The 27928-nt window shown below is 45.4% G+C and overlaps 2 protein-coding genes across 2 annotated transcripts; one reads left to right on the top strand and one right to left on the bottom strand.

The window, feature by feature from the left end:
• Nucleotides 1-189: 189 nt before the first annotated feature.
• On the bottom strand, nt 190-5165 carry TUBG1 (tubulin gamma 1). The gene is made up of 11 exons (XM_045488953.1): nt 4913-5165; nt 4512-4624; nt 4123-4290; nt 3071-3139; nt 2714-2793; nt 2152-2278; nt 1830-1916; nt 1574-1723; nt 1034-1186; nt 781-942; nt 190-591 (listed from the first exon to the last, which is right to left on the bottom strand). The coding sequence occupies exons 1-11, from the start codon at nt 4959-4961 to the stop codon at nt 394-396; spliced, it is 1356 nt and encodes a 451-aa protein (XP_045344909.1). The 5' UTR covers nt 4962-5165; the 3' UTR covers nt 190-393.
• A 34-nt stretch (nt 5166-5199) lies between these two features.
• RETREG3 (reticulophagy regulator family member 3) lies at nt 5200-27858 on the top strand. The gene is made up of 9 exons (XM_045488952.1): nt 5200-5598; nt 19024-19130; nt 20896-20926; nt 21865-21991; nt 22649-22733; nt 23548-23685; nt 24690-24772; nt 25388-25520; nt 25936-27858. The coding sequence occupies exons 1-9, from the start codon at nt 5360-5362 to the stop codon at nt 26391-26393; spliced, it is 1401 nt and encodes a 466-aa protein (XP_045344908.1). The 5' UTR covers nt 5200-5359; the 3' UTR covers nt 26394-27858.
• The last annotated feature ends 70 nt before the right edge of the window (nt 27859-27928 follow it).

Genomic DNA, 27928 nt, shown 5'->3' with positions numbered 1-27928 from the left:
ATCTGTTGGCCTTCTTACCCTGGGAAGGCATGTCTCACATGGGTAGACACCACCTATGTTCTCCAAAATGAGGAAGGAGAAGGAAAAGCTAGGGGAGGCATTTGCTCAGAGTTGAAGAGGCTGGAAATAGGGGAAAGAACAGGCACTACCCCCTCCCCCACATCTACAGGCCTTCAGAAAACCAGTAACTTCATTTATGTCCAGTGCTTTATTAAACATAAATAGTCTCATCAGAGGAGACAGAAACGTGTCCCCAGGCCAATACAGAGTACGTGCATGTGTATTTATGAGGAAGAGATGTGTGAGGTCCCTGATCTGTGCTCTGAGGGGGTGGTCAGTCAGGCGGGGCCTGGGCCAACCAGTAAGGCAGACAAGGTCCTGGTCCTGGGGGACTCACTGCTCCTGGGCGCCCCAGGAGATGTAGTCTGGCCGCGTGGCTGCATGATACTCGTCGATGAGCTGCTGCACAACCTCCCTGGACGTGTCCAGCTCATCAAAGTTCTCCTTGAAGATGTCCTCCTTGCGGAACTGCTCCAGGAAGGCCTCCCGCTTCCGCAGCTTGTCATACTGGCGACAGGTCCGCTCGAAGAGCTTGGCGTGTGCAGAAAGCAGGGGTCACAAAGAATATAAAGTAACAATATGGCCCAGAGAGCCAGGGAACCAGTGCTGGGCAATCTGCACATTAAGAGACCTGGAAGCAGGGGCACCAAGGATGTGGAGAGGTGAGGCCTAACCAGGAAAGTGCGTATGGGAAGACAGGTGCAAACCGTTAAGCCTCACCGAGGAGATGCTGGTGTGGTTGGCCATCATGAGCCCACTGACCCGGTGGGCCGAAGGCAGGTAGGGAGACTTCCTTGACAGGGCCACCTGGATGCTGGCAGGGCCCCAGGGGATGAAGTTGGCCAACTTCCGCTCCCGGATCCTCTGCAGACTCTTGTGGACCTAGCGGGGAGGGGTGGACACAACAGTGGTGGTGGTAGCCTCTCCTCTACCCCTGTGGGTTCCGGGGGTGGCACGAAGGGGCCTCACCTACCTGGGTGGGGTCCACCTCCCCCTGGATGATGTTGAGGATGGCGATGTAGCAATGGTTGGTCTGGCGATCCCGGCCCGTGGACACCATCACGTTCTTGGGCTGCAGCAGCCGCCTCATGACATCCAGGACTGTGGTCTTCCTCACGCTGGCCACCTGACGGGAGAGCGGGCCACGGGGACCAGGCCAGCACTCAGGGCACGGTCCAATGGCTGACCCCCATCAGACTCAGGCTAGGATGGGCTCTCTGGGAGGCATCTTGAGATTCAGGTGTACACTGAGCCTTGGCTGCAGGACCAGGAATCTTAGCCCTCCTCAGCTCAGCAAGGTCATGCCCCTGTGCGGGAGCATCAGCAGACCCCACATAGCCCGGGCCCTACAGGGAGCCAGGGGTGTAGCGAAGAGGAGAACAAGTCAGCACGGAGCTGGACGGTCTGTGCCTGTCCCTGAGCACAGAGCCTCTGGGGCTACAAAGAGCGGCTCCTGGAGGGCGCAGCAGGGGGACAGAAAGGCTAGGGCAGGGCCTGCTGGGGCTGCTCCTACCGACTGGTCCGTGGTGAGCGGGGTGTAGCCGGTCATGAGGAAGTGGAGTCGAGGAGTGGGGATGAGCGAGGCGATGAGGCCGATGAGGTCGTTGTTCATGTAGCCAGGGTAGCGCAGGGTGGTGGTGCTGGCTGACATGATGGTGGACACCTGGGGACGGGGGTGCCGGGTCATGGGCCTTGGCCTGGGGCGGGGCCTCCCTTCCCCAGGTGGCACTCCAGTAAGGAGGGTTTCCAGTCCAGGAGCAGGGGCTCACCAGCTGGTTGATCTGGGAGAAGGATGGGTTCTGGATGTGCAGGCGGTCTGTGGCGATCCGGTTCAGGGCTGTGTTGTCCAGTACCACCTGGGGGGACAGAAGAGGGTGACAGATTTATGGGGACAGAAAGGACAGGAGCTCTGCTTGAATCTGGGCTCTGAAGCTTAATTTCCTTGGTGCTTCATGGCCAGAAAGACCCATCCAAAAGGCAGTGGCACAAGACTGAGGCACAGAGGGGCTCAAAATAGACTTTTTAAATGTAGGAAAATGATGAAATAGACAAGGGGGTTGGCACTGGAGAATGGCAGAATCCAGGACGCACCACACAGTCTGCGTTCTGGGTCAGCCTCTTGAGCGTGAGCAGGGAGTTGTAGGGCTGGACCACCACATCGCTCATCTCGTCCTGGTTGGGAAACACTGAGTATGTCTGCACCAGCTTCTTGGGGTACCTGGTGGGGTTGAGAGGAGAGGGTCAGGGCAAGAGACTGGAGGCTTAGTAAACATGGGGCTCACAATAGTCAGAAAGCAGTGAAATCTAAATGGCGAAATTGGGGTGGGACACAGGATCAGCAGAGAAAGACTTGACTTTTGGAAGTCTGCAACCCCAAAGGGGGAAGGAACGGCAGAGACAATCTTAGGACCTAGGGTTCTAACTAAACCAGCCATACCCCCTGAACCTTCTTCATCTAGGGCTCAGATTCTAGGCTCTGGATCCAACCACTCAGAGTGTGATCAGGTTCTTGGTTATTTTATCTTCTCTTTCTCACTACAGGAGTTAACAGAAGGGCCTTTTCATTGCTCCAGCAAATAGGAAGGTGTATCTGGAGGGCATTCCGGTTACTTGGGAAACCAAGTCCTTCCTGCCCCTTAAAACACAGACTTACCTGTCATTCAGTCGTTCTAAGAGGTAGGAGCCCAGGCCAGAGCCTGTCCCCCCAGCAATGGAGTGACACAGCACGAAGCCCTACAGGGGGAAGGTGCAGTCAGTGTCTAGGTACTGGATTTCAGACTGGACCCATCCTACAATTTCTTGGGACTCCTATTTTCCCAAGCCCTCTCCTCCACTTCCCTTACCCCACACATACAGCTCAGGAGACTCTGCCTTGTGTCCAGCAAAGCCCAGTGACTTCTGTCCAGTGCAAAGGGTACATGGGTAGGTCTTGTACTTAACAGGTGGCTTCTAAAGGGTGTTGTGAAGCCTTCCCTCTGACAGCTCCCACCAGCATTCCTAAGACACTCACCTCTAGACTGTCACTGCCATCTGCCTCCCGGTCTATGATATCAAAAATGTCCTCGTGGATCTTCTCTCCCTGTACAGACACGGGGAGTATCAGAGTGGGACAGGACCATGGGACAAGGACTCTGACCTCAGAATAGCCACCTTGAATTCTTATAGAACATAAAAGTCCTTTTTTGGAGCACAGTGGCCCTGCTTGTTATTTGCACTGAGAGGCAATATAGTACAGGCAATATAGTATGAGCAGATACTCAACATCCACACTGCTTGGATTCATGTATTAGGTCTAGTTTTATTTAACCAAGTGACTCTGGGCAGGTTACTTTAGGCAGGTTACTCAGTTTCCTCATCTGAATAATGAAGGTGATACAACTCCTCAGTCCCTTATTCAAAATTCTTGGGGCCAGCTATGTTTCAGAATTCAAATATTTCCAATTCTAGAAAGGTAATATGGTACGCATGATGTATGTTAAGTAAAATGCCAGTGGGTATCTGGTGTGTGCTAATCAAATGTATTAATATTTCTGCAATGAACTGTATAAGTAATGACAAGTTAGATAAAAACTATAAAATAGCCTGTCTTCACTGAGATTTTTTTTTTTTTAAGATTTTATTTTTAAGTAATCTCTACACCCAAAGTAGGGCTTGAACTCACAACCCCAAGATCAAGAATCACATGCTCTACTGACTGAGCCAGCCAGGTGCCCTGAGATTTGGTTTTGCTACTAAACAAGTTATAAATCATGTTTTGGTTTCAGAGTTTTTTAGAATCTGAAAAAGGAGATAAGAGACTGCGAACCTATAATACCTATCTTTAGGGTTGTTGGGAGGGTTAAGTAAGTTACATGTAAAGCACTTAGTATGACCTGGCACACAGCACTAGCCAAGTGCAGTCTTAACCATATTGACTTAGAAAAAAGAACTCCCCTCAGCCATCTCTCTCTCGCTCTACTACTCCTACATCCTTGATCTGGTTTCTTCTCTCTCTGGCAAGTCATACCGCCTGCCCTCACACAGGAAGGGAGTTGTGGGTTCTGCCAGGCAATAGCAAATGACCTGCGAGAATCCACTGGCCCAGTTGTTGCCAGCCCCTCCTCCATGCTCTGACAGGTAGATGTTCTCTGGGTTGTAGAGCTTGGCATAGGGGGAGTTGAGGATGGAGTGGATCACCCGGGGCTCCAGGTCCAGCAGCACGGCCCTGGGGATGTAGTGCTCATCGTCTGCCTGTCAAGGGGAGACCAGCAGGGTGGTCCAGTCAGCTAAGGCCCAGTCCTCCATCCTCCCAACTCTGGCTCCTGCCTGTCCTCCCTCCTCAAGCCAGCCGCCCTGACTCCTTTGCCCAGAGGGTTTCCTGGTACCAAGCCACTGCCCTTCCCTCAGGCCCCCCGGGGCCACTGTGGGGGCGCGTGGGGGGGGGGGGAGGCTGGCAAAGTCGCTGGGAGCACCTGGTAGAAAAAGACGTCCTTGCGGTCAGTGCCCTCGGTGGCGAACTCCTCCACGATGCCCTCGGGGCTGATACCATGCTCAGCGCACAGTTGTTTCCAGAACTCGAACCCAACTGGTAGGGGGGGAGGGGCGAGAAAGAGGACGTCTGGGTCTGGGCAGATTCCAACCAGAAACTGGGGGACTGAGCGCTCGCGAGTCTCCCATGTCAGAGGAAAGGGCTGTACGCCAGCGACTGGGAGGGGAGGGCCCCTCAGGGTTGGGCAACTGGACACTGGGTCAGGCATGTCCCGCCTTTGGAAAACTACGATTGTGGGAAGGGCGGATGGAGTCCAGGATCCCGCAGTGAGATCCCATAGAATCTAAGGAACCTGACTAGTGGAGGGGCCGGAGGTTCGCTCACTCTGATTGCCGCACTGGCCCAACTGTAGGGTGATGATTTCCCTCGGCATCGTCGCTCCAGCACCGGTATTGCAGCCGCTCCCGCCAGCCAAGCCGCGGCTCACCAGCCGCTAGCTGCACGACGCAGGCGCCAAACAACCCGCTCCGCCCTCGAACTTTCTCCGCTCCAATGAGAACTGAGTTCTGGCGATGGCAGGGCCTCATTCATGTGGCTTCAGTGAAGCAGACTGCGCGTGTGCAGCTCCTGGTCGGGCTCTGCGCCGCGGCGCGGCGCGGGGGACGTACTTTGACGCAGCGTTCTCTTCTCTGGGAGGACGTGAGGTAGAGCTTGTGCGCAGGCGCACTATGGAGGGACGAGGCCTCCCCCGCGGAATCGCGCATCTGCGCAGTCGGTGTTTATTGTGACCGACGGGCCGCGGCCCCGGATGTTGTGGCTCCCGGGGGGGAGATGGCGGAGGCAGAGGGGGTGGCCGCGGCCCCAGGCCCAGCTTCGGGGCCTACTTTGAGGGGTCGCCGCACTATGTCAGGCTCCTGGGAGCGAGACCAGCAGGTTGAGGCGGCGCAGCGGGCCCTGGTGGAGGTGCTGGGGCCTTACGAGCCTCTGCTGAGCCGGGTGCAGGCAGCCCTGGTGTGGGAGCGGCCAGCCAGGAGCGCCCTGTGGTGCCTGGGGCTGAACGCGGCTTTCTGGTGAGAGAACTGGACCCTCGGAAACCCTTCCAGGCGCGAATTCGTCAGGTTTCTCTAGGGCTCTACCTCTCGCCTCTCCTGTTTTCTTCGCTGCCTTGGCTCCTTCCAGTACCTGCCTAATTTTGCCTCACCTCCTTACAGTCCATTCCTCCTGCAGGCTTTGGCATCGCAGTTCTCCCCAGGGCTTTCCAGTTATCTTCCCTGCTTTACTTGTTCCCGCACCCTTGCCCCGCACATCTGGCAGGAGCTTCTGGTAACATCTTGAGTCGCTCGAAGCGAGCGAGGACGCCTCATTTTGGCTAGGGAAAGCTGTGTCACTTAAGGCCATCACTTCCCGTCTCTTGTCCGCTCAAATGTGGTTTGAAGACCATTCTCAGAGCTTTGATTTTAGTAGTTGTTATATTGGGGTAGAGGCGTGAGGCGTGAGGTCTTGCAAAAGTATCCAAAGGTGTGATAAGAAAACAAGCTTGAGTGATCTGAATTAGCACGTTAGTTATCCTTTCCCTGCTCAAGGGAGTTTATGAAGTCTGAGCGTCAATAAGAGCCTCCAGAGCTGCAACTTGAAAGAAAATTATAAGCTTTTGAAGAACAGTTATGGAATAGTGGTAAATTTCACCCGTCTCAAAGCCACTTAACGATTGCATCTCCTTCCTGTTCCAAGGAATTAGACATCCTTAGGCACGGTTTATAGGCAAGGAGATTGAGGATGCCTAATAGCGTGTGTGAGTTTTCCTGAGCTGCAAAAGGGAAACTATAAATATGCTTTAAGAGTCTGTGTGCCGTGCTGTGCGAAAATGAAACTGCTGCTTCTCAGTTGTCATCCCCTAAAGAGGACATAGGTCTTCATACGGTCTGCTAAGCATAGTTTGGAATTATTCATAACTAGGAAAGGATTATTCACCAAATTCCAAGGGAACTGAAGTATAGGGGGGCTTCTACAGCTGAATGAAATAAACCTATTCTGGATGAACCTGAAATGAAACGAAGTATGTGTTTCCAAAGAAAATGTGTTTTTTGCTAAAAGTACGTTTTCCTGAAATTCTTGGTTTTAGAACCAAAACATTTATTATCCTTTGTCTGAAAGATTTTCAGTGAACTGGAGCAAACTAATGTCAAATTCATTGATAGACACAAGGTTCAGCTATTAAGTTAAGCCTCTCACAGTTTGAAGGGGACTCAGGTTTGAGGTGTCAGAGCAGTCTCTGGCATTAGTTGCTTCCGGAGTCTCTAGCAAACTTGATGATAAAATTTTCCTACAGCATTCTTCATTTATTTTTGGTTGTGCTTCTCTGATCCCCAGGTACCTACTTCCTTCCTTTTCTTTCTTTGGCAGAAATCTTTAAGTGTAGCACCTCAATCAGGAGCATTTCCCAAAATGACGTTTTCTTCCTTTCCCCCACCTCCCCCATCACAACTCCTAACCCCAAACCATTCAGCCAAAACTTCATTTCCTACATTGAGATTGTACTCCTAGGGGGAAAAAAATTGGCCCTTAATAAACCAGTTTGTGTCCAAGTGTGATTGGCTAATATATAAAAACTTCATCAAGGTTTATTAATACAAATGAGTCAGCATGTATGTTGTTATTTTTGAGGAGGGGACTTTCCATATGCCCCTTGCCTGAGAGATTTTTTTAAAAATATTTATTCATTTTTTTAGAGAGATGGAGACCAAGCGTGAGTGAGGGAGGGGCGGAGAGAGGGAGACATAGAATCAGACTCCCAGCTGTCAGCACAGAGCCTGACACGGGGCTGAAACTCATGGCTAGATCAAGACCTGAGCTGAGAACGCTCAACCAACTGAGCCACCCAGGTGCCCTGCTTGAGAGATTTTTGAAGTAGAATGTGGAGTGGAGGTCTGTGTTTATAGGGAGCTGCTCTCCTATGTGATTGAGGCACATCTTTGAATGTTACAGTTAACTTTAATTTGCTGGCCCCCAACAGTGTTTGCATAAGTTTACTAATATTCTATGTTTAGAATCTCACTCAGCTCCCCTTTTTGTAGTCTTGGTCTCTTAAAGCGTTGTTGTGATTGGTCTTTGTCTCTGGCATTTCCTGCTAGGTTGCCTACTGAGTATCCAGAACATGGTTACTGTTGTTACATTCCCATCACTCTCTATGTAGGTACAGAAGAGCTATAGCAAAATAAAGGTGTGACTCTTGAGACTCTTATACTTTATGGAGAGAGGACTCATCTCCATGAAGGCTACAGAGTGACTGATAGTGTTAAACCCTCAGAGGCTAAGGTAGTTTGGTATTGGAATTCATAGCATTGTTGTTTTAGGAAATGAGCTTCCTTGGAAGACAATTCGAGGCTCAAAATGAAAGTTAGACTTGACATTCTGGTAGCATCATGTTGTACATGTCAACATGTGTTGATATTTCAGTTAGGAATGTCAAAGACTGACTGTTTAGTTCTCGGACATTATAAATGTTTAGAAAATGTAAGAGGATCATTGGCTCAGGTCACAGAGAAATTGTCTGAAAATTTTTTCCCTTGTTTTAAATGACGGTACATCATTAACTGTGGTGTTTTATACATTTTGAGGTGTTAGAAGATTGGATAGGAGTACAAAAAATCCAAATTCAGGTAGGTAGTAACTCTTAATTTTCAGTGTTCTGTATTCTCAGTCAAGGTTTTTCTGTACGTGTGAATGTGCCCTCTTACATCTTAATAAAACAAAAACAACAGCAGCGTAAAAGAGATGGATGTAAATGCCTTGCCTCTAGAGTATTTCAGGGCTTTCAGTCTTTTTTATTTTTTCTTCAGGTTTCAGAGCAATTATGGTGATTATATCAGAAATCTTTCAGCCTATGTTGCTTCCGGTTACTGACATGTTATTCTCTTTAGGATAATAACAGAAGTGTCAGGCCTTCCTTTCCAATAGCTTGTGTTTTCATTAACCTCAGCACCACCTGTAAAGGAGTGATTTGGGGGAAGAATATTGGAGTCAGCCAGAGTGTATCCTGACAGGATCAGAAAAAAACAGGTTGAAGTAACCTGTTGGTTTAACTCAGATCTAGGAGATCAGGGGAGCACTAAGGAGCCCTGGACATGTGTGTGCATTCCAAGCCCACATGATTCAAGGAGGGCTAGATGGCTTCAGAGCTCCTTTCCAGTCTTTAACATTCTAGGATTCTAGACCGTCTTTCAATTAAGGATATCGATTTAGAGCACTCACAAGCTGATTCCCTATTGAGATCTGCTTTTACAATGATTTGTCTCAGTTAACCATACCATCTTCTAGGGATATCATGGAATCTATTGTTTTCACAATTAAAAAAATAAAGATGTTCTCTCTCCCCCCAAAAGAATCCAAATACAAAAATGACCGAGTAGTGATTAAAGCAATTCTGATTTAAAAGTTTAGAATATGAATAAAAAATAATAGGGACAGGAAATGGAAGGCAGGGCCCAGTTAAGTAGAGGCATTTGTTCTGTGAGAAAAATTTACACGTCAAATTTCAGATGAAACATACTGAGCAAATGCTTCTCATGCTAGTCTTTGGAGGGTTCTTGTTGCTTTTGGTAGCCAAGGAGACTCCCAGGGGTGCCTTGGCTTACTGTTTTGCCTGTCTTCCGCCATTAGTTTTTATCTGTCCTAATTTTAAGGTTGGGTGCTTTCTGTCCATTAACATAAAGTAGGTGTTTAGCAACTAGCTGGTTTCATTTCTGGTTTTGTGTAAGCAACAACTATCACTAAATTATGTGGGTTGGGTTAATTTTTTTCATACTGATTTACCAGTGACTAGCTCATCAACCAGATGGCCACAAGTGCCGTACAATAATGGGCTTTTTGTCCCTATAGGATGGGATGCTTTGTTCTGAAGTGCCAGTGAGACAAGCCTACTCTGTAATAACAAAGAAACCCAGAAATAGTATCTTCTTTGGTTGAAGATAGACATGTGCTCTTTATTTTATTTATGATATAGCAAACTCTAATTCACCTATACTAATTATGAGGATCCGTGGTATAATTAACCTCAAAGAAAATTGTTTGGTTTTGGAATTTCTCGTGATTTTTCTGGAAACCAGGTTGTTTTTCCAAGGAATATTTTTTATTCAGAGAGAATTGAATTTTAACCCCTAATAAAGGGGGTGAAAAGTTTACAAAAGAAAAAAAGTAGGGGCGCCTGGGTGGCGCAGTCGGTTAAGCGTCCGACTTCAGCCAGGTCATGATCTCGCGGTCCGTGAGTTCGAGCCCCGCGTCAGGCTCTGGGCTGATGGCTCAGAGCCTGGAGCCTGTTTCCGATTCTGTGTCTCCCTCTCTCTCTGCCCCTCCCTCGTTCATGCTCTGTCTCTCTCTGTCCCAAAAATAAAATAAACGTTGAAAAAAAAAAAAAGTAGAAAATAATGAATCAATGGATATATAACATTTCACTCTCGTTAGTAATTAAAAATTTGAATGTAAATGGCAGTGAGTTACTAATTTCTGCTTATTTTTTTTAATGGTAGTATTTAATTCTGGGGAAAGTATGTAAAAGCTGGTATATGATCGATAGCAACATAAATTCAATAATCTTTCTGAAAGGTAATTAGGCAACATGTATTAAGACACCTAAGGGGCATCTGGGTGGCTCAGTCCCATGTCAGGCTCTGTGCTGACAGCTCAGAGCTTGAAGCCTGCTTTGGATTCTGTGTCTCCCTCTCTTTCTGCCCCTCCCCTCCTTATGCTCTGTCTCTCTCTCTCTCTCCCTCTCCCTCTCCCTCTCTCTCTCTCTCTCTCTCTCCCTCCCTCTCCCTCTCTCTCTCCCCCTCTCTCTCCCCCCTCCCCCTCTCTCTCTCCCCTCTCTCTCCTCCCTTCACCCCTCCCCCTCTCTCCCCTCCCTTTCTCTCCCTCTCCCCCCCTCTTCCTCTCTCTCCCTTTCCCCCTCCCCCTCTCTCCCCTCCCCCTCTCTCCCCTCCCTCTCTCCCCTCCCTCTCTCCCCTCCCTCTCTCCCCTCCCTCTCTCTCCCTCTCCCTCTCTCCCCCTCTTCCTCTCTCTCCCTTTCCCCCCTCCCCCTCTCTCCCTCTGCCCTTCTGCTTGCTTGCTTGCTTGCATGTGCACACACACTCTGTCTCAAAAAACAAAAAAAAAAAAAAAAAAAAAAAGAAGAAGTTAATGTCTTTTCAGGGACTGGGGGAAAATGGACAATGATTGTTAATGAGTATGGGTTGCCTTTTGGGTTGATGAAATTGTTCTAAATTAGATAATGGTGATAATTACACAACTCTGAATATATTAAAAACCATTGAGTTAGGGGCGCCTGGGTGGCTCAGTCAGTTGGGCGTCCGACTTCGGCTCCAGTCATGATCTCATGGCTGGGGAGTTTGAGTCTGCATTGGGCTCTGTGCTGGAGCCTGCTTTGGATTCTGTTTCCCTCTTTCTCTGCCCCTCCCCAGCTTGTGCTCTGTCTCTCTCAAATACAAATAAACATTAAAAAAAAAATGTAAAAACCTTTGAATTAGACAATTTAAAAGGGCGAATTTTATGGTATATGAAATATCTCAGTAACTCTGTTATTAAAAAATAAAAAAGTCGGGGCGCCTGGGTGGCGCAGTCGGTTAAGCGCCCGACTTCAGCCAGGTCACGATCTCGCGGTCTGTGAGTTCGAGCCCCGCGTCGGGCTCTGGGCTGATGGCTCAGAGCCTGGAGCCTGTTTCCGATTCTGTGTCTCCCTCTCTCTCTGCCCCTCCCCCGTTCATGCTCTGTCTCTCTCTGTCCCAAAAATAAATAAACGTTGAAAAAAAAAAAATTTAAAAAATAAAAAAGTCAAGGGGTGCCTGGGTGGCTCAGTCAGTTGAGCATCCAACTCTTTTTTTTTTTTTTTTTTTTAATTTTTTTCTTAACGTTTACTTATTATTGAGAGACAGAGAGACACAGAGCGTGAGCAGGGGAGGGGTAGAGAGAAGGGAGAGACAGAATCTGAAGTAGGCTCCAGGCTCTGAGCTGTCAGCACAGAGCCTGACATGGGGCTCGAACTCCCAAACTATGAGATCATGACCTGAGCTGAAGTCAGTTGCCTAACCAACTGAGCCACCCAGGCGCCCCAAGCATCCAACTCTTGATTTCTGCTCAGGTCATGATCTTATGGTTTGTGAGATTGAGCCCCACATTGGGCTCTACCCTGACAGTGTGGAGTCTGCTTGGGATCCTCTCTATTCCTCTCTCTCTGCCCCTCCCCCATTCATGCTCTCTTGCTCTCTCTCTCTCTCTCTCTCTCTCAAAAATAACTTTAAAAAAAAGAAGGTAAAAATTTTAAAAAGTATTTCACAGTATTTCCACTTGAAGTAGTTAATGGAAGTAAGGACAAAAATACATGCTCAGTGATATATAATTCAGCTTTACTTTTTTATATCAAAAATTGGAGACATGTTCAATTAGAGAAAGATTTAACAGACTAATTGTATGTATGTATGATATAATCGTTTTTGATGTTTTTCTGGTGATACAAGAAAACTCATCTATGTATTTTTAAATGAAGAAGGAGGTTTTTAAACCAGATATGACATATATTTCCATGGAGTTTTTATATGTGAATTTTTTTAAATAGAAGAAAATAGGGGCACCTGGGTAGCTCAGTCAGTTAAGCGTCCAACTTCAGCTTAGGTCATGATCTCACAGTTCACAAGTTTGAACCTCGCATCCAGCTCTGTGCTGACAGCTCAGAGCCTGGAGCCTGTTTCAGATTCTGTGTCTCCCTCTCTCTCTGCTCCTTCCCCACTCGCACTCTGCTTCTCTCTCTCTCAAAAATAAATAAACATAAAAATAAAATAAAATAAAAATAAATGGAAGAAAATAACCTCTTCACATTTTAGGGCATGTATGTGGATAACGGGTCATTTTAAAAAACTTTGTTATGGAAAAATTTAAACATGCATAAGTAGAATAATATTATGTACTACTACCTACTCAGTTTTAAAATTTTTCGGGGCACCTGGGTGGCTCAGTTGGTTGGGAGTCCGACTTCAGTTCAGGTCATGATCTCATGGTCTGTGAGTTCTCATGGTCTGCTGACAGCTCAGAGCCTCTGGAGCCTGCTTCAGATTCTGTGTCTCTCTCTCTGTCCCCGCCCTGCTCATGCTCTTCCTCTCTCAATCTCAAAAATGAATAAATGTTAAAAATTTTTTTTTAATTTTTCAATTCATGACCAGTTTTGTGTCTTCTGTGCCTCAGTTCTTTTTCACCTCTTCCTTTGTTGTTTTGAGGCAATCCCAGGTGTCTTATAATGTAATCTCTTAAGTATTTCAGAATGTGAAAAATCTCTGAAAAATACTTTAAAAAATACCAGTGCCATTACCATATGTAGAAAGTTAATGATTCTAATCAATGTTCAAACTTCCAATTTTTTCAAATATTACTTGTGTTTAGGGGAAATTATCTGGCTCAGTCCGTAGAACATGTGACTCTTGATCTCAGGGTGGTGAGTTCAAGCCCCACATTTGGGCTTGAGCTTAAAAAAAAAGAAATATTATTATTTTTTAAACTTGGTTAGGATCCAAATGAAGTCCACATATTGTGACTGATCTGTTTTTTATATGTCTTTTACTCTTTGTTCCCTTTCAGTCTTTCTTCCTCTGTAATTTGTTGAAGAAAGCAGCAGAGTGGATTTTACTTATTGTATCCCTATGCATATTCCCCTTGTGCTCTGTACTTCCTGTAAATTGGTAGTTGGATCTAGAGGATTGATCAGATTCCGGTTCAAGAAATTTTTTTTTTGGTAAGACTTTCATAGATGGTGTACTAACTTCATCGTATGTGTGCGTGTGTGTGTATGTATAAATGTTTATTTAAAAAATTTTTTTAATTTTTTAACATTTATTTTTGAGAGACAGAGACAGAGCATGAGCTGGAGAGGGGCAGAGAGAGAGGGAGACACAGAATCTGAAGCAGGCTCTAGTCTCTGCGCTGTCAGCACAGAGCCAGACGCGGGGCATGAACTTGCAACCTAGGCCAAAGTCGGATGCTTAATCGGCTGAGCCACCCAGGCACCCGTTTATTCATTTTTGAGAGAGAGAGAGAGACAGCGTGAGTGGGGGGGGGGGGGGCAGAGAGCGGGGGAGACACAATCTGAAGCAGGCTCCAGGCTCTGAGCTGTCAGCACAGAGCCGGACACGGGCTCGAATTCACTAGTCGTGAGATCATGACCTGAGACGAAGTTGGACACTTAACCAACAGAGTCACCCAGATGCCCCTCGTGTTTATTAATTTCTTCTATAATTATCACATTTTCTAAATTTCCTCCAATAAACATGGTTGCTTTTATGAAAAAGAAAAAAACGTATCATTAAGAAAGAATAGATTGTGAGTCCACAGTGGATACAAGGAGTAATGGGCTGTGGGCAATCCCCAAATTGAATAATTTACATGTGAATATTCAGAATTGACTTCATTTGCAGTTGTTTTTGCTAAGTTGGGAAGTTCTCATGCTGATTATAGTTGCTAAGAAATGTTTCACATGTTGTCGTATCAAACTTGTACACTGTTATATCTGCCTGTGAAGTTTTTGGCGTGCATGAAAAGACATTGCAGGACTAAACTAATCCAGGAGAGTCCTCCATATTTTTCATCCATCCTTTATCTGTACTGATCTCAAAAATACTTTCTTCAATTATGTTTTGTCTTTGCACATGGTTGCAGAGTTGTCTTACAGGTGTGCTTCCGGGTTACATCTGTAAAATGATAAGCATTAATGTGACCTCTTTTCACGTGGTCCATGTCTTACTCTTTTCTGAACTCTTTTCAAACAAAGCACACTAATCTGAGATTGATACTCCTTTTTTGTTGAGGGATTTAGTGTTGAGGCCTGGAAGGAAAAAAGCACACACTTATCCATATTTTATGTTTGACAGTCAGACTTCTAAGAGAACATTGATGCTAATTATCTATTACCTTGGAGGGGTCAACTGCAGTATATTGAGGTGATATATCATATTAATTAAGTTTTTATCTGTATGGAAGAAACTATTTTCCCAAGAAATGTTATTTTATTTATACCACACGGAAAAACTTTTCTTTTTCTGAGTTCCTACATTGGCTTGTTCAAGAAAAAGATAAATCTGGTCCTGAAATTAATTTATGGGTCAGGATTAATCTTGTGGAGAAAGATGTTTGGGGTGCCTGGGTGGTTCAGTCAGTTAAGCATCCAACTCTTGATGTTGGCTCAGGTTGTGATCTCATGGGCTCTGTGCTGACAGTGCAGAGCTTGCTTGGGATTCTCTCTCTCCCTCTCTCTCTCTGCCTCACCTCCCTTCTCTCATAAATAAACATTAAAAAAATTAAGGGGGAAAAAAAAGATGTTCACAGTTTTAGCCTTCATGACCCAAAAAATAAAAAACTTTTTGTAAAACTCGTTACTGTTTCACCTTTATCTACAGGATAAAATCAATATGCTTGTCATAAAAGGCTCTTCATAATCTGACTTCTGCCTCTCTCCCCATATCCATCCCCTCCTTGTATTCTATGTGCTTCAGTTATATGAAACAGCTTGTTGTTCCTTAAATATGTCATGCCAGCTGGCTGTTGTCCCTATCTGAATGTCCTTTCCTTCCCCACATCCTTTTGCCCTGTTTTCTTACCACTTACCTTTTTTTTCTTTAAATATTTTATTTTTTAAGTAATCGCTACACCCAGTGTGGGGCTCCAACACACAACCTGAGATCAAGAGTCACACACTCCACCAAGTGAGCCAGCTAGGTACCCCATTCTTACCAATTATCTTAAAAACAATTTTTTTAATGTTTATATGTGAGAGAGAGAGACAGAGCGTGAGCTGGGGAGGGGCAGAGAGAGACAGAGACAGAATCCCAAGCAGGCTTCAGGCTCTGAGCTGTCAGCACAGAGCCTGACAAGGGGATCGAACTCACAAGCCATGAGATTATGACCTGAGCAGAAGTCGGATGCTTAACTGACTGAGCCACCTATGCACCCCTTTACCAGTTATCTTTTAAATCCCAGCTTAAATGTCCTCTTCTTTGTTATTTTTATCTTGTCATATTACATACAAGCACACGTAGACACATAAATACATTTGAGAGTAAGGTCCATGTCTTACTGTTTTCTGTAACTGGGCTGCCTACCTCAAGGCCTCCACATAAAATGGGCATTCAGTACACGTTTGTTGGATTGAGTTGAAGCATAGGTGGGCACTATAACAGGCTACTAAAATAGTTCAGGTCTTGGAGAAACAGTATTTTTACTGCCATCATTTTTGGAAAACCGGCCTGCCTTAGGAGAGCTTAATATCCTATCCCTACCGCAATTTATATTTGTGTTAGTAATTATGATCTGGGAAGTGGAGATTGTAGACAGTCTGAAAATTGCCTTCCCAGGGAGCCCTTTCAAGAACTCTGGAGAAAATAGTGGTCATGCCATTTCCTCCTATGCTGGCATATAGAAGCAGCAGGACTGGGGAGCAAGGAGTTCTAGAGCCCTTATCCTTGGCCTTGTTAACTTTGCTTGCTGGGGTGATGAACTGGCTTTGGAGAAAAGATTAATGACCTGGGGCAGCTCCAGAGGCTTATTTTTGTTAAGCTGCTTTCATTCTTTAATCTCATATATAATTACAGTGTCCTTTAAGTGGTGGGGTAGAAAAATCGGAATAGGTTATCATTGGTGTCTGGATTTTTCAGTTCTTGGTTCCTCCCATCCTTCATTATTTGTATAGTTTTAAAAACTACGTAACGTGGATTCACGTTTGTTGAATACAAGTACAAAAATGTCTAGAGACAAAAAGTTCCTCTGCCAATCCCTGCATATGTATAGGTATTCATAGATACACACAAGATAAAGCTATTTTTTTTCTTTAAATATAAGGATTATATTCTTAATATCCTGTGGTTATGTCAAGTCATGAGGTCTTGTGTTGAGTTGAGAAGAAAAGAGCTCATTTATAACCAAACCTTGGTCATCCTAACCCTTGTTTGATCAGTTGTTATAAAGCTAATAACACTGCTACATTGTAAAATTGAATAGAGCAGTGTGTTTGGCATGTATTTGGTGCCTTGTGTTTTCTTTTTAGCAAGATCAAGTATGGTATTTTTATAGGCAATTAAGTATGTTGTTTCTATTACCTACAAACAATCCTGCATGTTTTGTTATTGTTACCACTACATACAGATGAAGAAACCAAGGCTTAAAGAGGTTAAGCTTGTTTATTCAAGGTCACAGGACTAAGCGGGTGTTGAGAGAATTGGACTCCAACCAGTCTGACTTTAAAAGCCATGTCTTACTGCCCTGCCGAACCATCTCTCCAATACATTCAGCTTCCCTCTTGAAACTGAATGGTTTAGGGGCGCCTGGGTGGCTCAGTCGGTTGAGCATCTGACTTCGGCTCAGGTCGTGATCTCATGGTCTGTGAGTTTGAGCCCCGCATCGGGCTCTGTGCTGACAGCTCAGAGCCTGGAGCCTGCTTCAGATTCTGTGTCTCCCTCTCTCACTCTCTGCGCCTCCCCCACCCATGCTCTGTCTCTCTCTCTCTCTCTCTCTCTCTCAGAGAAATAAATAAACTTAAAAAAAAAAAAAACTGAATGGTTTCTCAAACCATCTGTGGTGAGGGCTAGTGGTGGTGTCTTCCCTGATGTGTGGCAAATCATTACTTTTGTAAAGTACAATACAAATCAGTTACTAGAAAAATTAAGTTTAAAAAAGGGACAGAAAATATAAACCCAAAGGTATTCTTAGATTCCAAATTACTTGGTCAAACTTCTATAAAAATTTCTAAATGCTTACTTTATTAAAAAATTTTTTTTTAATGTTTATTCATTTTTTGAGAGAGAGAGAGAGACAGAGCGTGAGTGGGGGAGGGGCAGAAAGCAAGGGAGACACAGAATCTGAAGCTGGCTCCCGGCTCCCAGCACCCGCCTCTGAGCTGTCAGCACAGAGCCCAATGTGGGGCTTGAACCCGTGAATCATGAGATTATGACCTGGCCGAAGTCGGACGCTCAACCAACTGAGCCACCCAGGTGCCCCTGTAAATGCTTACTTTAAATTTTGTACTTACTTCCTCACAGACTGCCAGAATCAGTTTGTGGGCCAGCACTGGACTACAGACACTGAAAGGCACTGCTTTAGAGGCCTTATGCTGGGGTATAGAAACACTCCTAGAACTAATTTTTTTTTATTAAATATATTATGAAAGATTAAAAAAATTTTTTAGTGTTTATTTTTGAGAGAGAGAGTGTGTGAGCGGCGGGGGGGAGGACACGGAGACACAGAATCCAAAGCAGGTTCCAGGATCTGAGCTGTCAGCACCGCCTGACGCGGGGCTCGAACTCAAGAGCCATGAGATCATGATGTGAGCTGAAGTCAGACACTTAACTGACTGAGCCACCCAGGTGCCCCTGAAAGATTTTAGATGTTAGCATTTATCAATGCATGGTGAATCTTGGTTCTTCTTCTTTTACACCCTTTTCCTTGCCAACCTCTATTATTTTGACATAAATCCCAGATATCACATCATTGTGTTCATAAATATTTTAGTATGTATCTTTAAGAAATAGGGACTCTTTAAAAACCTATTTTCCATAACGTTATCACATCTAAAAAACTAACAATTCCTTAATATCTTCAGGTGTGCTGTAGGTGTTAAGATTTCCCAGATTTTTCATAAATATCTATTTGTGGTTGATTCCTTCAAATAAGAAAGAACTTTTCCTTCATCCTGTTAATATGATATATTATATTTATTGATTTTTATGTGTTGAACCACCCTTGTATTCCTGAAATAAATCTCAGGAATTGGTTATGGTATATAATTTTTTAATATGCTGCCAAATTCAGTTTGCTAGTATTTTATTGAGGATTTTTGCATGTGTATTCATAAGAGGTCTCGGTCTGTAGTTTTCTTGTAGTGTCTTTGGCTTTGGTATTAGAGTAATGTGGTCTCATGAAATCAATCAAGAAGTGTTCTCTCTTCAATTTTAAGGAAATGTTTAAGAAGTATTAGTGTTAATTTTGAAGAACTGGCTCTTGAGATGTAGCTTCATTGCTAACTTTCTGTGTGACCTTGACCAAATCATTTTACTTTTTTGGGCCTCAGTTCTTCCGTCTGTAAAAGAATATCTAATTGAATTATATACTTCTTAATACATCTCTATCAGTTTGTTGCCCTACACTAGGGTCTAATCTGGTAGAAAGGTGTTTGCTTTCATCCTTATAATAACTTGTTATCAGGAATGAATTTCTTCTCCCTGAAATTAATGGAATCACAGACTTATAAGTTGGAAGGAGCTATAAGAGGTTATTTGACTTAGTCCTCTGCCTTTACAGAAGCAAATTATTACCTCTGCCACATAGGTAAAATAGCTGATGTTCAGGAAGTTTAAGTGATTTTCCCAAGCTATATAACTAGGATTTAAGTCTATTTACTAGATTCTGAAGTATACATATGGTCCTTTCTGAAAGTAGCTTAATTAGATAATAATCTTGTTTTTCCTTCTCTATAGGTTCTTTGCACTGACATCCCTTCGTCTTGTATTTTTACTTGCGTTCAGCTCAATGATCATTGTGTGTATAGATCAATGGAAGAACAAAATCTGGCCTGAAATAAAAGGTGAGTTCGATAGCATTTAGAACAATCTGAACTGGAAATGATCTTTCATTTAATTTTTACCTTATTTTGGGGGGTTTATGGGGGAGTATATAGAACTGCGAATACCTTTTGATGCCTGAATTATTTGCTTTAGGAGACACTTGAAGGGCTGGTGCTCCTTCTGTAGTTTGGTGGAGCTGTGCTCCACCCTTCCCATTGTTACTAAGCTCAGGAGACCTGTACCCACCACCTGAGATGTTCTAGCCTTCATTATTGGTCTGAGGAGTAAGTAGTCCTCAAGTTAAAAAAAAAGAAAAAAAAGATTCTCATTGCATACTACATCTTTACTGAGGTGGTATCCGTTTGCCTCTCAGGGATTTCTTTTAACTTGTTTATTTATAAAGCAGTAAGCTAAGTGTTGTGACTTATATATAGTACTCTAAGACATGATTCCTTTTCTCAAAGATTGTACATACATAAACAGAAGACAAATGAAATGACAGTTGTAATACAGTACCAAATATGTCACGGTGCAGTATGTGATCGGTATGTTTATTATGTATTTTGGCTCTGGCTCAGGCCTTGAATGAAGCAAGAGATTTGAACAGTTGAATATAAAAGTGTGTTTCTAGAGGGGCCAGTAGCTTGATTAGTCTGAGAAACCAGAAGCTGCAAAGCATCTCTGAGAGCAGGGAATTGGTCACTTTCACCCTAATGAAGAGGTCACTGAAAGGAGTACTAGGAAATAAAACTGAAAACATGTTGAGATTAGATTTTACAAGGCTTTTGAGTTAGGCCTAGAAGTTTAGACTTTATCCTATAGCTAGTGGGTGGTCATTGAACATTGTTTTATTAAAGCTTATATGCTGAAGTGATATTAAAGCTTAATTTGATAGCATTTTGCAAGCTCACAGAGAAGAAAATGAGGAAGGAGAGAGACCTGATAGGAAACTATGGCAGTATGTGTGAGAAGTAGTCAGAGAAGTATTCATGGAAACAAATGATGGGTGGCTTCAAGAGCTGAGAAGTAGGAAGACACATTAAGACTGGTAAATAGGGGGTTAGAAGAATTAAGGGATAAAAGCCAGCTGCGGGAGTTCAAAGCTAGGAGAATAGGAGAATGGGGTTATAGTCAGCGTATACAGTAGCAGCAGGCAGGGGAGTCCGTTGGGGTGGGGGTTGAGAGCGAGGAAAATTGATGTAGGTTTTGGACATGTTAATTTTGAAGTGTTGGCAGGATATTTACACCAAAGTATACAGCTTTTAAATACATTCCCATCCTATTTTGCAGAGACTTTAAGGAGTCATGTAGTTCATTCACCTGTTTTATGGCTGGTGAACGTCAAAAGACTTGACATCGTTCACTATAGTTAATAGGTCTCTTTTTAAAGAGAAAAGACAGATTTCTAGGGTTGGAGTAAATATAACCTGCCTCAGTAACCTGGTGCACCTTGATATGTATGAACAACCAAGACGCACTTGAGGGGTGGGACGGGTCATTTTTCATGTGCACCTTGATTCTCAGTTGTAGAAAGTAGAAGGGGTCCTGATGCTCCATTTGGATCCCCTCACCCGCCCACTGGAGAAATGAGCAGGCATCAGCCATCATCCCTGTGTCTGCAGTTCCCTAACTCTGTCAGTGTAACATAGTGTCTCCTTTTTATTGGCTATTAGCATTTTCTTTTCCTCAAACCTATTAAAACTTGAGCTGTCAGACCAACAGCCTAACATTTTTATGTTTAGTTTTCCCTACCAACTAATGCTGGTGTTTGTTTTAATATTGTAGTGCCAAGACCCGACGCATTAGACAATGAGAGGTATGGAACACTAATTAAATCCCTTTTCGTTGCTCTGATTGATTCTCTTGTTGTAATATTCTGGTTCCATGTTGTTAACCCCATGTTATGGATACAGAGTATAAGCTGAGAACCTAGTCTGTTCCACATAATCATTTTAACAAATCTAAAATTCAGGCAGCAATATGTTGAGATGGCTAGTGTCCTCTGCTATTAAGAAAAGTTTTGAAAAAGAAGTGTTGTAGTGCCCCGTAATCTAACACGCCAGGAAATTAGCTGCATTTTTTAGCCCTACTGTGAAAACTTCGAGGCAACTTACTTCATTTGTCTCCTGGCTTTTATACCAGGTCATTTAGTGTTTTCTGTGACCTCTGGCTTTTTAAAGTTCCTGGTCAGAAAACACATTGATTCCAGGCATCAGCAAGCCAAAGATTCCTCTTATGTCTTACAGCTCCTGCTTTCATTTCTCAGTTCATTCATCCCATACGTTTGATCCAAGGAATTTCCTCTGCTATGGTTTATTTTGCTTTTGCTTTGTTTGTTTTCTCTCTGATGGACACATGCACCATTGCCTCCCCTCAGCAGCAGCAGTGTCAGACTGTGCTTTACTTTTATCCCTGAATTGCAATCACAGTGAATTGCAATGGTCCGAGTGCAGGGAAGATGTTTCTAAGCACAAAGGGCCTTGGAGCTGGTGGCAGGTTTATACACGTGGATTGGGCCGCTTGCTCACAGGGTGGAGCTGTCGGAACAAGCGTGCCCTCCTAGTCTCTAAATTCAAGTTTCAACCTGTGAGACAAGAAGAAAGTCCCACTTCACTTCCAGAGCACCTAGGACTAGCCACTCCCCAGCTCCAATTGAAACCTAGAAGCATCGGCTGCCTACACAGCAAGATGGGGCGGGGGGGGGGAAATCCCTCAACACCCTCCTTTCACAGCTCCCCCTTCTCTCTCCTATAGCTGGGGCTTTGTGCACCCTCGGTTGCTCAGCGTGCCCGAGCTCTGCCACCACGTAGCTGAAGTCTGGGTTAGTGGGACCATTTTCATAAGGAATCTTTTGCTTTTCAAAAAGCAAAACCCAGGCAAGGTAAGACTCTTCCCATTTCACTTTCATTTCTGGCTTCTCAGTTCAGTTCATGCTAAACTGAGACAGTCCTGTGATGGCATATCCTCATTCAAGAGAGGAAAGACCCCGATGATTGTGGAGACAAAGGGAAGTTATAGGAAGGGGTTTCTGACCAGCCACTAGGACTAGGGGAAGAGCTTGACGATTCCTTCTTTGGGTGCTTGCCTCTTAGATTGAGCCATCTTCCTTAGATTGAGGCCCAAGATGGCAAAGAAAGCTTGCTTGTGTGCGTTTTGTGTCATAGTAAACGTGGTAGGTTGTTGGGTTTTTTAATTTTTTACCTTTTTTGTTTCTTTTAAATTAAAAAAACCCCACCACCAACACTTGCTTTCAGAGAGAATTTTTGGCTAAGCCCATGCAGACCAATTTCCTAGCAGGAAAGGTGCAGCCCTGTTGGGTTAGCCACGGAAAAGGAGTTTGAATAGAATGGACATCCTCCTTTCCATCCCAGACGTAATCACTGTGGGATGCAACAGTGGCTAGACACAGCTGTGATTCTGACATGCCCACTCATAGGTCATAAAGAATCATTTTAATCACATCTCCACCTATCCCCTGTCCCCACCTCAGTCTCCCTCCATGTAACAGAAACTTAATACTGTTTCCTGACTCCTCCAGTTCTGCTTGCTGAGCTGTGGGATACTGACCTTTTTGGCCGTTTTGGGCCGCTACATCCCTGGGCTCTTGCTGTCCTACTTAATACGTAAGTATGGCACATAACCTTCCCCTGAGCTTACCCTGCTAGCTTTTCCAGCCACAGCTAACTCTAGGTCTAGAAAGAGGACTTTTATATTTTGGTTCTCCAGGAAATGATCTTTTTATATTTTCATAACCTGTTTGGTGTCATGAAAGTATCTTTCTTCTTATCTATAACAGGCTCCCCACACATAAAGTACTTTTCTTACTAAGTCAGCTTTAGAAATCATTGAGGGTTCACTAACCTATGTTGTATTACCAACTATAAAGACTGTCTGTTCCTATTTAGGAGGAAATTTTTAGAGTCCGAATACTGTGTAATAGCAGAACACAATTCTTAGAGGTTTCTCTACTAGATTCTGCTTATTCTGGAGCACTTTTTTTTTCTTCTGGAGCACAGTTTTTTAAATTTAGTTACTTCCTGTTGGCCTGAACTCTGTGTGGGGCTGGAAGAACTGAGTAGTTATGGTTGTGGCCAGAAGCTCACATGATTTGTTGTCTAGTTTCTGAGGCATTGTTACCAGTTAGCCTTTTGTTTGGCTCAGTGACACCTGTATGCATGTGACCACACTGCCTGGTTCTGTTCTTAATGTATCGGCAGCACACTCTGCTGTGCACAGCCACGTAGGTGGCTGCAGAAGTCTCTGCCCCCCAAAACCCCCTCATGTAGTGGGGGAGCCTAGTAAAGATGGATGACCAGCAGAATGAAACAGAACTATTTCCCACTGAGTGTCCAGAGGGCACAGTGACAGAAGGACAGTAAGGACTGTTTCGTACAGCCCCTTCTCCACCTTGCCGCTGTTTCCCACTCCTTCTCTCAGTTGTCACTGTCATGATGTGGCCCCTTGCTGTGTACCACCGACTGTGGGATCGAGCATATGTACGGCTGAAGCCAGCTCTGCAGCGGCTAGATTTCAGTGTCCGTGGCTACATGATGTCGAAGCAGAGAGAGAGACAATGTAAGTGTCAAGGGGAGGCTTCTTTCCACTTGGGCAATTTGGGGAAGACAAGGAGAAGCCTGTGAGTCCTCAGAAGTTGGAGAAGTGAGTGAGGTGTGGTTGGTGTGTAGGGGGCGGTGGTAGGTAAAAGTAATATTTTATTCCGGGAAGTCTGTGCAGGCTTACCAATTTTCCCACTTAGAATTCCGGACACTCTCATTTTAAACAAATCTGGGGAAAGCTCTTCCAAATTGAATAAAAGTCAGACAGCTAAGATATCCCTAGTGTTTGCTGCTTTTTAGGAAGTACTTTCCTTATGCCCGAGCACTGTGCCGGCAGCTCTGCATACATGTCTTATTTAACCTTGACAACCTTGAGAAAAGAAATTGAACTTCACAGTTAGTAAATGGCAACCTCTAAGCCAGGCCTCTTTTTACTACTGAAAGCTGCTTTCCAAAGGTGATTCATGCTGCCTGAGAAGCCAGAAGATCCAAGATCCTCCAACACATGAATGACAGTTCCGTGAACTTTTTCCTCCCTCCTGTGGGCTGGTCAGGTTAGATATTTCATTAAGCCCTAGCCTTCAGAGAGCCCTGCACACACAAGGTCATCAAGGCCCAACACCCCCTGGCACAGCCAGCTAAATAGTATCAGTCCTCAAAAGCCTAATTTAACCAAGGTGGAGCATCTCCCTTTGCCCTCTCTATGACAGCCTCCACTTTCCACCTTGACATCCTGTCTGCCCCTAGCTGATCCTGCAATTTGTTGATCATCTGATCAGAACAAAAGTGTGGAGGGGCTGGTGGAGGAGAGGCAATGGAAGAGAGATCTTTCTCTCCCCAGTTATCAGCTTACCTTGTTACTTAGGCTCAGCAACCCCCACCCTCAGGCATTGTGATGGGGGCTTCAGGATATATTCAGAGGATTCATTCTGTTCTGTTCTGATTTTATGCCTTTGAAGTCCAGGGCGGGTGGGGGTTTCCCCTTAAGGGAAGGCATCAAGGCCTTCTGCTCTTCCCACATAGTGCGCCGCAGAGCTCTACACCCAGAGCGTGCAATGGACAACCACAGTGACAGCGAAGAGGAGCTTGCTGCTTTCTGTCCTCAGGTATCTTGGGTGTGGAAGGTGCACCACTGGCCAGTTAGCCCCCTTTAACTGTATGGCAGCTCATGTTTAGGCAGTGAATAGGTTTTCAAGTTCATTATGGGTGCTTCAAGGCCCCACCGTCCCCTTGCCCCAAAGAACAGTGAGGAGAGAAGCTAGTGTTCTATTGGGACTGTGTGCATAGATCCTAGTTTGAGCCTGGTGACCAGCACACCCTCTTCCGTGTCTCCTTTTAACCCCTACCATCATGGCAGAACTTCTGGAACTGGCGTGATCATCTTTTAAACAACCCAGCCCACCTTGTGTTGGGCAATGTATCTTCCTGGCCACCTGTGAAAAGTTATCTCTGGATCAGTTATTTGCTTAAGAGTAAGTGGCTGGTTGACTCCCCACACTACTTTCCTTCTTATGCTCAAGATTGATAAATAAGGGTGTTTTCCTTGGGGGAGCAGCCTAAAAGGGGTAAAGATATTGCCTGAAGTCCCTATTGTGCCTGATTGCACTGCTGGCTTTAGGGTAGCCTTTAGGGCTGGTTAATTAGTAGAGCTATAACTGGGGAACTGCACCTTTTCCTAATGGCATTCTCTCTTCAGGCTTGTTGGTCTTTTCTTTCCTAAGCTGGATGATTCTACTGTTGCCAGGGAATTGGCCATCACAGACTCCGAGCACTCGGATGCTGAGGTCTCCTGTACAGACAATGGCACATTCAATCTTTCACGGGGACAGACACCTCTAACAGAAGGCTCTGAAGGTGAGGAGAACCTTGGACCCAAGTTGATAATGACTCTGACTGTTGCCACTTAGCTTCCCTGGGCAGAAGGGGATACTGCCCCTTCCTCTCTGAGGTGTAGATCAGGTGGCAGAACAGCTTTGGCATATGGCTACAGCCAGAATGGTACTGCTGCTCTCCTTGAAATCCTCCCATAGTAGCCTCAGGTTTCTAGGCTCATATGGAGGATACTGGAGGGAGGGGAGGGAGTTCTTTGGTCAGTAGAGATCATAGCAGTCTGTAAGTGGAGGGGAAAGGCCAACCAGTGCTACAGGTTTTGCTTCACCCTGAGAAATACAGGGTACAAAAATCGGGTTACATGGGGCTGACTTTGTGGGGCTGGGGCACAGGAGTGCCAGGTTGTTGCCATGTCTCAGACACCCCTCTGTTCTCCCAGACCTAGATGGTCACAGTGATCCAGAAGAATCCTTTGCCAGAGACCTTCCAGACTTCCCTTCCATTAATGTGGATCCTGCTGGCCTGGATGATGAGGACGATACCAGCATTGGGATGCCCAGCTTGATGTACCGTTCCCCACCAGGAGCTGAGGAGCTCCAGAACCCTCCTGCCAGCCAGGACGAGGCTGTACTGCCGGAGCTCCTGCTTGGTGCCCTGCCTGCAGGATCCAACCTCACCAGCAACCTTGCCAGCCTGGTCTCCCAGGGCATGATTCACCTGGCCCTGTCAGGGGCCTCCCAGCCAGGCCCTTCTGGCCCACCTCCCCGGAGAGCAACAAGAGGCTTCCTTCGGGCCCCTAGTTCAGACCTGGACACTGATGCTGAGGGGGATGACTTTGAACTTCTGGACCAGTCAGAGCTGAATCAGCTGGACCCTGCCAGTTCCAGGAGCCACTGAGGCAGAGACTCCTTTTGGGGGTCACTGTGGTTTAGGTTTTTTTTCTCCCTATCCCACTTAAGGTGAAGGGGCAAGGGAAGAACACAGGTCCCATCCACTGAATTCTATATGTATGCTTGGTGGCCTGGCTGAAGCTCAGGCCTGCTGAGAGAGGATACTCGCTCCCCGGCTACCAGCTGGACGCCCATTTCTGAGCTCAATCACTGCAGTGAGAGTGCTCCCCCAGGGGAGGCTTCTCCATCAGAATGGTACTTTTGGGGAACAAAGTAATCAGGGGTATTGGTTCCCCTTTGAGGGGGTGCTGCTGTTTGCTTCTAGGTATGGGTGCTCGGGGGCCCTCAGTGATAGAAGCCACCCTTTCCTTCCTTCCTCCCTTCATCTCCTCCCTGGAGCTCCAAGTCAGGCAGCAGCTGGAAGAGTTACATTGCCATCCTCTTTTGCTAAGCCATGATTTGATTTGTCTTTTTCTAAGCAAATTTTTTGGTTCTGCAGAGCAGGCCTGCTCCCTCTGCCCCAGCCCATCCTCATTTCTTGAGGCTTAACCTCCAGTGCTCCAAAGTAGTGCTTGTGAAATTTAGGAAATGTGAACATGATGTGAGGGTCAGCCTCTTCAACATTACCTTGGGCTGTGGGGTCAGCTGGCTGAGAGGGCGGGTGCCTCTATATCTCATGGTCTCACGGAATCTTCTGAAGCTGCCTGGTTATTTTTGGTGCTGCTAACCCCTGGCTCCATTTGACCATCAGCCTGAGCAACGAGCAAAGCAATACCATACCATATCCATTTCCATGTTCCCGTTCCTTCCCCTGCTCCTCCTTTGGAGAAGCAATAATTGCATGGGGGGTGTCAAAGTAGCACTTTACAAATGGCTCACTGGCATTCACCCCAGGAGCCACCAGCTCTTCTTGCACCAGCTCTTCTTACTCCTGATTCAGTTCCTTTAATAGTTTCATTTTCAGTTGCTTCCCACTTGGCAGGGCCTCTTTTAAGGATGAGCCCAGTTAGCAAGAATGTGTCTGTAGTCAGAAACCCCTCTAAGGGGTATCTGTTCTACTGTCATGCAAGAGAAAAACTAAAAATGGCAATTCTAGACCTGTGCCAGACTACAGCCTCTCTCTGCTTCCCCAATCAGAGCTCAGGCCAAACTCTTCTGTCCTCTTGCCCTCTGCATTAACCCTTTGCTGATCCTCAGGGACCACTCCCCCAACACTCCCATACCTGGGCAAGGGATGTTGGACAGAGCCCATTTTCATGTGCTGCAGGTGGGAGTGTGCTAACATGTTTGCTCTTGGTTGATGGACAAGGTAGAGGCCGGGAGTGAAAATTAAGAGTGAGAAGGGAGAAGAGCTAGGCGCCTGTTTCATAGTCACTTGTGTGTGAAGATTCGGGGTAATGGCATCTCCCCACTTTAGGGTTCTCAGACTTTGGACACCTCCTCTCTTCTCAGAGCCCAGATGTCTCACAGGTGAACTCTGATAGGGAAAAACACAGGAGTGTGGGAGAGGAGCGGGTTTTGGTGTGTTTGCATAAGTGTGTG

Source organism: Leopardus geoffroyi, chromosome E1, assembly GCF_018350155.1.
Source record: "Leopardus geoffroyi isolate Oge1 chromosome E1, O.geoffroyi_Oge1_pat1.0, whole genome shotgun sequence".
NCBI classification, from domain to species: domain Eukaryota; kingdom Metazoa; phylum Chordata; class Mammalia; order Carnivora; family Felidae; genus Leopardus; species Leopardus geoffroyi.
This window is presented reverse-complemented; position numbering and strand designations above follow the sequence as displayed.